The sequence below is a fragment of the Siphateles boraxobius genome, unplaced genomic scaffold (assembly GCF_051911475.1).
Source record: "Siphateles boraxobius isolate OS27281-9 unplaced genomic scaffold, OSU_SipBor_1 7, whole genome shotgun sequence".
Taxonomy (NCBI): domain Eukaryota; kingdom Metazoa; phylum Chordata; class Actinopteri; order Cypriniformes; family Leuciscidae; genus Siphateles; species Siphateles boraxobius.
In genome coordinates, this window is record NW_027509197.1 from 39,629,089 (window position 1) to 39,640,000 (window position 10,912).

The window sequence follows — 10,912 nt, forward strand, 5'->3', positions numbered from 1 at the left end:
ATTAGTTATACACCGATTAAACGTCCCGTGAGTTCAGTGTTGGAAAGATCAGTTGTTTTAACCATTCATTAAAACGAATCGGTTCAAATGAGTCATTAGTTCGCGAATTGGACGTGTCATTATCGGACGTGTGCGCGTTGTGTGATTATCCCGCCAGTTGGGACATCCCACAAGATGTGTGTCATCACAGAAAACATTTCATCACTGGATCGTTTTTTTTCGTTTATTTGAAGTGTGATTATGTCAGCTGAATGTGCGGAAGACTTTTCAGAGAAGATAAGACAACGTATTTTAGCACAATTCACACCCAGCGGCAATTCAGGAAAAACAAATCTCCGAATGCTCCACATAAAACTTTAGTCTCCCTACCTTACCATCGTGTCGTTTATTTTGATTAATATGTGCGAGGGAGAGAGGAAGACAGCGCTTAGTTTTGAGACGGTGAAGCCTACTTTCGCCTTGCTCCGAAGAGAGAGAGTGCGTGCGCGCGACCGGGGCTCTCTCTCTCTCTCTCTCTCTGCTCGATCAGTTTAACATGCGCCCTGTCACAAGCGCAGCGGTTCATCTACATTACCAGAGAGAGACAATTTTACTCACTGATCAAATAAGACTTTGCAGGACAAAGATTATCTTTGGACGCGGTGCTATGGTGCTTGATAAAGGACAAAAGGGACAGTTGTGAGTTCACGGTCTGTACATACTATGGCTGACTCAGAGCAGGAGCATCGATAAGAGGACTCGTTAACGTCGAGGGCATACAATATCGATGGATCGTAAAATTTAGAACCGGTTCTCGAGTGGAACCGGTTTTCGATTCCCATCCCTACTCGTTACATCCTAAAGTAATTGATTATGTAACACACGTTACCTGTAATGCGTTACTTTACTCGTTACATTCTAAAGTAATCTGATTATGTAACACACGTTACCTGTAATGCGTTACTTTACTCGTTACATCCTAAAGTAATTGATTATGTAACACACGTTACCTGTAATGCGTTACTTTACTCGTTACATCCTAAAGTAAACTGATTATGTAACACACATTACCTGTAATGCGTTACTGTAATGCGTAATGCATGAGATCTTTGATGAAATCACATCATCATGTTCTGATACCAAAGGCACGCAAAGTTCAACTTGTATGAAGTTCTCCGTCTGCGGGTGGAACGGGAACAAACTCAATTGCGTTTATAATAATTGAAGCTGTATTATATTTTTAAAATATATTTTATAGTGTTTACATGATTTTATATAATTTTATTCATTGGTTTATTAAGTACACACAGTATTGCTTTGTTATTACTGTATTATGTTTAATCTCTAGAACCAAATGCATACAGTCTCCTCAAGTGGATATCTGCAAATCTCTTTTTCAAAAAAAAATTGTGTAAAAAAAAAAGTTCAAATCTTGTTTTTCATGCCCTAAGAGCAATAAAAACACATAGGAAAAAAATGGCACATTACTAATGACAATCAGGACTGATAATCATGTTACACTTAGTCAAATATATGTTACACTTCCTGAGGTTGTTTCCTAAACGATGACATATGTACACCCAAATTTGTGGTGACAATCTTGAATTGACCATTTCACAGCATCAAAACTTAGCATTGTTAAATCTCAGAATAGTAACAGATGCTGTCAGATGTCGATCATGTTTGTTGCTGTGTGCAGATGTCAAGGGTTTTACCTTATTAAGACATAGAGCGTGTGTGTTCCTGTTTCCACTGTCGTGTAGGCCTCTGTGTATGTCACTTCCTTCCTCTCACATTTGAATAGAGTCGTAGCAGAACCTCTGAAAGTGACCAGACACAGATCCACCCTGAAGTCCACCGTCGTCTGCAGGTAAGACATGCTCATCATCACTATCTGTGTTTCTCTAGTGTACGTACAGTAATTCCATCACTGATGTGAGTCTGACAGATGCTGCACTCTTCAAAAGAGAAACTTTCAGACCCTGATCAGATCATGTGTACTAGTCATTTAAACAGCTTTAGTTGATTGTGTAAATGTTTGTGCTTCATCTTCACATGGGATGCATTTCATAGATTTAGTTGAATATTAATGCAACAGAAACAAAATACAGACTCCCAGCAAACAGGGAACATTCTGGCAAGTTATGAACAAACGTTCATCCAGTAACATTAATAGAACGTTATCTGGTCTGTAATTATGTTCTCAAAAACATTATTTATACATCGTTTATGGAACTTTCTAAAACATTGCAGTTGTACGTTTTTGATTTTTTAAATGTTACTTGTTTCAGAATGTTCAGAGAACATTCAAAAGTAACATTCCATAATGTTTGCAAAATAGAATGTTTCCTTAATGTTTGTATAAATAAGAAAAACGTTTGAAACTAGAGAATATTCAGAAATGACGTTTTCGTAATTTAAAGTGAACGTTAACAACATGTTCTTAAAACATATTTATATTAGCTTGGAATACAGTCGAATCCAAACATCTGAGAGTGAAAAGGCTTACATTTGCCATTGCCATTAAATTTAATAACTTAGCTTTTCCAATGCATGTGATAATACCAGTATGAGAAATGGCAAACAATCATGAATTTTTATAAAAATTTTAATTCCAGATTCCAAGCATGCTCTCAGAGTTTCAGTTTGTCATAAAGCTTTGGGGGTTTTTGAGCGTTCGGTGTAATCTGAAGCAGAAGTGAAGCGTTGCGCTGCGGTTAAAGAGAAACAGGAAACTGTGGTTCAGCTGTGCAACAAGTGCATGAAGTTTCTGTCTTATTCTAAAGCATTTATAATGTGCTCCATCTTACATCTCAGAACGACGAGCCTGAAAGTTTCAGTCACACCTTTGCAAAGAGTGGGATGTGCAGCAGCAGAAACGATTATATCTTATATTTATTTCTAGGCTGAGCTAAAACAAAAGCAGAATGTACATGTGAAAGAGGAAGATCAGAGCACATGTGAAGGGCTGAAAGCAGACATTTTGAAATGATACTGAAATAACTATCAGTTGTTCTATTGCTCAAGTGTTTAAAGACACTGAAAAAGGCATAAAATAGTGGTAATACTTAACAATAAAGTCAATCTAGTTACTGTATTAACTGACATGAACTTACAATGAGCAATGTTTTTTTACAGCTTTTATTAACCTTTGTTAATGGTAGTTATTAATGTTAGTTCACAGTGCATTAACTAATGTTAACAGATAAAATGTTCAATCCTAAAATGCATTAAATGTGCTGAATAGAAGTATTGTTCATTGTTAGTTCATGTTAACTAATGAAACCTTCTTGTAAAGTGTTGCCAAAGTAGTTTTCAGCTAAACATGATGCTCAGATTTATGCTGATAAAAAAGCACTTATCGCTGTCATGAAGATGCAAATGTGTAACAGCATCTGATTACTTCACTGAGCTGAACACGTCACTTTAAACAGAATAACATTTGCATGTTAAATGCAGTGATATTGAACATCCGTCTGATAGAATTTAAATCACAAACGAGCCCCGCTTCATTATCCACACAACTAGATGTGTTTTAAAGTTTTGTTACAAAGACAGTTAAAGGAAGAAATGTCTCAGTATACGCTGTATTCTGGAGATATAAACTCACAGCTAACAGGGAAACTTATGAGCAAATGTTTTTCCTGTAACGTAATAAGGATGTTTGTTCAGAGTTGGTTTGTTGGATGATCAACAAACATTTTTTAAATGTTACAACTTGTTTCGGAATGTTCAGAGAACATTCAAAAGTAACGTTGCAAAATGGAATGTTCTATTAACTTTCTCATAACAAAGAGATAAACTGGACGTTTTGAATGTTTCAGACATAACTAGTGGTGTAACGATACTCTCATGTCACGATTCGACACACATCACGATACTGAACTCACGATACGATGTTATTGCGATACTCCAAGACATATGATACAAGGTTAACAAAACATTTACAGTTGATTAAAATGTTAACTTTGATATTACATTGTGTGTGTAAATGAATAGTCTTGAACTTGGTGCAGGAAACCCAATGCAGGACAATAGAGACACCAGAATAACAATATTCATGATTCTGAAGCTGAAAATACTGAATTATACTTGCACTCTGTCTAGATATATTTAAAATAATGTAAGCCACTTTTACTGGTAACATCAGACATTTGGTATTATCAGGACCCACAAATATTCCTCCATTGCATTATTATACATTATAATCAACATTATATGTAGTAGTTTAATGTAGTACTGACACTAAAACTCTGAAAACATTGATTTTTTTCGATGTATTGGGACACGATGTATGTTACACCCCTAGAAATAACGTTTTTCAATAGTTAATGGGAACGTTAGCAGAACGTGCTGTTTGAACAAATCCTGAGTTGAAGCAGCAGTTCATGATTCCTGACATACTTCTGCGTTTGTTAATGTTCAGGACATTCATTACGTTACACACACCCATGCACACACCTCACACTTTCAGAAGCAGGAAGTCACGTCGATGCTTCATTCGCTTCTTTATATTTGTGTTACTGCTGTAAACTTGCTGTAAAGTTTACTGTCATTACTCCAGCTTGCAATACATAACCATGTATAATTCTTAACATGTATTATGATTATGCTCTGCTAAGGTATAGTTGTAATGTCGTCTCCTCAAACCACATGCTGTTACTCAAAACCCAAAGCAACAGCCGCTTCCGGTGTGAAAGGTCTTTCTCAAGGCTCTGATGGCATGTTTGCATCTTTACATCACGTCGTTACAAAACCCTCGCGTTCATCAGACCGTACAATGTTAGAAGGACAAAATAACTGATAAAGACACAGCTAACGTTCTTCTCAAAGTTATGAACGATATCTGATTTGTAATAATGTCCTCAAAACGTTGCACAAAAATTTATGCATTGGTCTTTTTTATATCGCAATACAAAAATGCAACAATATGTATCATGGAAAGTGATTATATGTGTTTTAAAATTACAGTGAGAGAATTTTTTTTTACGTTTACAGAGTTTTAGTGTCATTAAACTACTATATATAATGTTGAATATGTATAATAATGCAATGGGGGAATATTTGTGGGTCCTGATAATACCAAATGTCTGATGTTACCAGTAAAAAGTGGCCTACATTATTTTAAATATATCTAGTCAGTGAAAGAGTGCAAGCATATTCGTCTAAAAATAAGTCTGTATTTTCAGCTTCAGAATCATGAATATTGTTATTCTGGTGTCTCTATTGTCCTGCATTGGGTTTCCAGCACCAAGTCCAAGACTATTCATTTACACACACACAATGTAATATCAAAGTTAGCATTTTAATCAACAGTACATTTTTTGTTAACCTTGTATCATATGTCTTGGAGTATCGCAATAATATCGTATCGTGAGTTCAGTATCGTGATGTGTGTCGAATCGTGACATGAGGGTATCGTTACACCACTATTTCTTTTTTTTTAAATGTTTAGTTAGACATTCATCTAATATTATTTTAAATGTTACTGTTGTTTCAGGATGTTCAGAGAACATTCAAAAGTAACATTCCCATAATGTTTGCTAAATGGAACGTTCGCATAACCAAGAAAAAAACATATTCAAAACATTTGAAATACTGGATGTTTGATTGTTCAAACGGAGGGTGTTTTAAGTATCAGCTTCTTCATCTCTCTATTCACTGTTTAATAACTCCTATCATTGAGCTATGACATCAGCAGAACACAAACACAATCTCTCTCTCGTTCACAGGTGATCTATCTATCAGAGAAAGATGGCGGACACAACACACATCCCAGCGGAGGAGATGGAGGACCTGAGAGAAGCCTTCAGTAAAGTCGGTGAGTGAACAGCTGAAAACCTCTTCATTCAGATACAGTGTGAAAGCTATAGATACACTATAGACGCACTATAGACGCACTATAGACACACTATAGATACACTATAGACGCACTATAGACGCACTATAGATACACTATAGACGCACTATAGACGCACTATAGACGCACTATAGACACACTATAGACACACTATAGACACACTATAGACGCACTATAGACGCACTATAGAAACACTATAGATACACTATAGACACACTATAGACACAATATAGACACACTATAGATACACTATAGACACACTATAGACACACTATAGATACACTATAGACACACTATAGATACACTATAGACACACTATAGATACACTATAGACGCACTATAGATACACTATAGACGCACTATAGACGCACTATAGACACACTATAGACGCACTATAGACGCACTATAGACACAATATAGAAACACTATAGACACACTATAGACACACTATAGACACACTATAGATACACTATAGATACACTATAGACACACTATAGATACAATATAGATACACTATAGACACACTATAGACACAATATAGACACACTATAGATACACTATAGACACACTATAGATACACTATAGACACACTATAGACACACTATAGATTAGGGATGGGAATCGAAAACCGGTTCCACTCGAGAACCGGTTCTAAATTTTACGATCCATCGATATTGTATGCCCTCGACGTTAACGAGTCCTCTTATCGATGCTCCTGCTCTGAGTCAGCCATAGTATGTACAGACCGTGAACTCACAACTGTCCCTTTTGTCCTTTATCAAGCACCATAGCACCGCGTCCAAAGATAATCTTTGTCCTGCAAAGTCTTATTTGATCAGTGAGTAAAATTGTCTCTCTCTGGTAATGTAGATGAACCGCTGCGCTTGTGACAGGGCGCATGTTAAACTGATCGAGCAGAGAGAGAGAGAGAGACAGAGCCCCGGTCGCGCGCACGCACTCTCTCTCTTCGGAGCAAGGCGAAAGTAGGCTTCACCGTCTCAAAACTAAGCGCTGTCTTCCTCTCTCCCTCGCACATATTAATCAAAATAAACGACACGATGGTAAGGTAGGGAGACAAAAGTTTTATGTGGAGCATTCGGAGATTTGTTTTTCCTGAATTGCCGCTGGGTGTGAATAAAATACGTTGCCTTATCTTCTCTGAAAAGTCTTCCGCACATTCAGCTGACATAATCACACTTCAAATAAACGAAAAAAAACGATCCAGTGATGAAATGTTTTCTGTGATGACACACATCTTGTGGGATGTCCCAACTGGCGGGATAATCACACAACGCGCACACGTCCGATAATGACACGTCCAATTCGCGAACTAATGACTCATTTGAACCGATTCGTTTTAATGAATGGTTAAAACAACTGATCTTTCCAACACTGAACTCACGGGACGTTTAATCGGTGTATAACTAATCGGTAACACTTTACAATAAGGTTCCATTTATTACAGAAATTACATAAAAAGTACAGTTTGCTTAGTCAAGTGTAAGCATTAAAACGACTTGTTTTCCCCCCCGAAAAAGACTACTTTTTCCCACACAGTGCTATCAGGAATCGATAAGAGAATCGTTAAAGAATCGGATCGATAAGCAGAATCGTTAGTGGCATTGATATTGATAAAATCTTATCAATTCCCATCCCTACTATAGATACACTATAGACACACTATAGACACACTATAGATACACTATAGACGCACTATAGATACACTATAGACGCACTATAGACGCACTATAGACACACTATAGATACACTATAGATACACTATAGATACACTATAGACACACTATAGATACACTATAGACACAATATAGACACACTATAGATACACTATAGACGCACTATAGACACACTATAGATACACTATAGATACACTATAGACACAATATAGACACACTATAGATACACTATAGACACACTATAGACACACTATAGATACACTATAGACACACTTTAGACACACTATAGACACACTATAGACACACTATAGATACACTATAGATACACTATAGACACACTATAGATACACTATAGACACACTATAGATACACTATAGACACACTATAGATACACTATAGACACAATATAGACACACTATAGACGCACTATAGATGCACTATAGACACACTATAGATACACTATAGATACACTATAGATACACTATAGACACACTATAGATACAATATAGACACAATATAGACACACTATAGATACACTATATACACACTATAGACGCACTATAGACACACTATAGACACACTATAGACACAATATAGACACACTATAGATACACTATAGACACACTATAGATACACTATAGACACACTATAGACACACTATAGATACACTATAGACACACTTTAGACACACTATAGACACACTATAGATACACTATAGATACACTATAGACACACTATAGACACACTATAGATACACTATAGATACACTATAGACACACTATAGACACACTATAGATACACTATAGACACAATATAGACACACTATAGATACACTATAGACACACTATAGACACACTATAGATACACTATAGACACACTATAGACACACTATAGACACAGACACACTATAGACACAGACACACTATAGATACACTATAGACACACTATAGACACACTATAGACACACTATAGACACAGACACACTATAGACACACTATAGACACACTTCCAGTTCCTTTAAATCTGATTCCTCTAAGCACTTCCAGTTCCTCAGCAATTTTATTAGTAATCCTTTTTAGTACTTTTGAGGGCCACAAATAATTTGTCCAAGTTTCTTAATAAAAAATAGTTCTTATATTTATTGCACTGAAACATTTTGAACGATTCGTGAAAATATTAAGTTCATTAGAGTGATTCAAACCAATAACTTAAGTTTTTGAATGATTCATTAAAAGAATCAGTTTATTCGACTGACTTAAACCAATGTTTTAATTGTTAACTAAAAAAACTATTAAAAATAATTTTTATTCATTGAAATAAAGATTTAAAATCTTAAAATGACAAAATTTGCAACTTGGCAACTAACTGAAAAAAAATAAGTTTAAGTACTTCAACTACTAAAACTGAATAAAAACTTACCAAAAAAACTAAAATTAAAATGATAACTGAAAAAATAAAAGCTAATTCAAATGGCTATCATAGTATATAAAAATGCTTAAATAACACTGATTCAAACCTTTTTAAATCAGCATTTGAGTCTTTTTGAGCGTTTCATTTTTAAAGAATCAGTTTATTAGAGAGATTTGGACTACACTGGTCATGAAGTAACTCAAATAAATAACTTTAAGTAGTAAAATGACTAAAACTGAAATAATAAATTAAAGCTAAATAAACAAATGAAAATGGCAAAACGACTAAAACAAAAATGAAAACTGAAAATTAGTGCTGGGGCATCCAAAATAAAAGTTAGTGTTTACATAATATATGTGTGTGTACTGTTTATAATTATTTTGTATATATTAATACACACACATGCATGTACATATTTAAGAAAAATGTGTTATTTATATATAAAATATCTATATTTATATATAATATAAATTATATATAAATAAAAATATATTCATGCAAATATTTCTTAAATATATGTAAGTATGCATGCATACATCCAAATTTTGGATTTGTATTTTTCCAAATTTTTTATTTTTTGGGGGATTTTATTTCGATTAATCGTTGCCCAGCACTACTGAAAATATAAAAATAAAAGCTAATTAAAAATACTAAAATAGAATATAAATAATACTCAAACAACACTGATTCCAGATTCTTTTGAGCGATTCGTTAAAAGAATCCATTCATTAGAGTGATTCGAAGCGCACTGGTCATGCTGTATATTTGAGGTTATGCTACTGACCTTTGACCTTTTCTTGCAGATGTGGACGGTAACGGTTACATCAGCACAGACGAGCTGAACGACCTTTTCCGAGCCGCAAACCTTCCTCTGCCGGGATACCGTATCCGAGAGCTAGTTCAGGAGCTCAGCACGACCATGGACCTCAACCAGGACGGAAAGATCACCTTCGATGAGTTCGCCAAGGTCAGGTCAAAGGTCACGCTCTATCATGAGGGGGAAAAATGCTAAAGCAAAAGTTTTTGACTGGAAGGCCCCTTAAATAATATTTGCATTTATTAATTTAGCAGACACTTTTATCCAAAGCGACTTACAAATGTGACTTGTATTATAATATACAGTCAAACCAAAATTTATTCAAACCCCTATTCTCACATTATCACAGTTTATTCGCTATAGTTTCGAAATTGGTAATAAAATGTTATGAAATCAGTTGATATTTCGCTGGTTTTGTCCGTCCTTCTGTTAGATTCTCACACATGAATTATGTTGAATATCTGTCAGCTGTTAAATTTAACTACACAATTAGATAATACCAGTTTAGCTCAACCGATTACCAAGCAATGCTTCATGTTGTTCAGTCTGTGAGGTAAAAAGGTGCATTCGTTATTAAAGAAAAAACAATTCAGCAAAACATGATCAGATCAAAGTGTCTGAATAATATTTGGTCCCAAATTTGTTTTACATTTTACTTGTGTCACTGTATGAAGAATTTTGGGGTATAATATGTCACAGTTTGCTTTATTTTGCCCTCCTCACTTACATAAATGAACTATAGTGTCCTGCACCCACTAGTAAAAATATGAAAAACTATATCTGGTGTCTGAATAATTTTTAGTTTGACTGTATGAATTATAATGATTTTAAGCAGAAATGACATGCGTCACCTGTCCAGTCTTCCTAAAGGTTGTGTGTTTGTGTGTGTGTGTGTGTGTCTCAGGTTGTTCATGATCTGAAGAGCTCAGAAGTGGCCAAGACCTTCCGGAAAGCCATTAATAAGAAGGAGGGAATCTATTCAGTGAAGGGAACATCGGAACAATCCGGAACGCAGCACTCGTACTCCGGTGAGGCAGAACACATCACACTAGACTAGAGCTGCAGAAACGACAAAAAAACACTATATTAACAGCGTTACGTGCAAGATTGCTTTGATAATGGTGATGCTGTGTGTGTGTGTGTGTGTGTGTG

General features: G+C 35.3%; 1 protein-coding gene across 1 annotated transcript in view; it reads left to right on the forward strand.

The window, feature by feature from the left end:
• The first annotated feature begins 1,517 nt into the window (after nt 1-1,517).
• The window catches only part of lcp1 (lymphocyte cytosolic protein 1 (L-plastin)), a 22,481-nt gene continuing 13,086 nt past the window's right edge, over nt 1,518-10,912 (forward strand). Inside the window, exons 1-4 of the mRNA XM_077217180.1 lie at nt 1,518-1,849; nt 5,712-5,800; nt 9,747-9,910; nt 10,665-10,788. Of these exons, the coding sequence (XP_077073295.1) occupies nt 5,734-5,800; nt 9,747-9,910; nt 10,665-10,788 (355 nt within the window). The 5' untranslated portion in view covers nt 1,518-1,849; nt 5,712-5,733. The remainder of the gene's footprint in view (nt 1,850-5,711; nt 5,801-9,746; nt 9,911-10,664; nt 10,789-10,912) is intronic.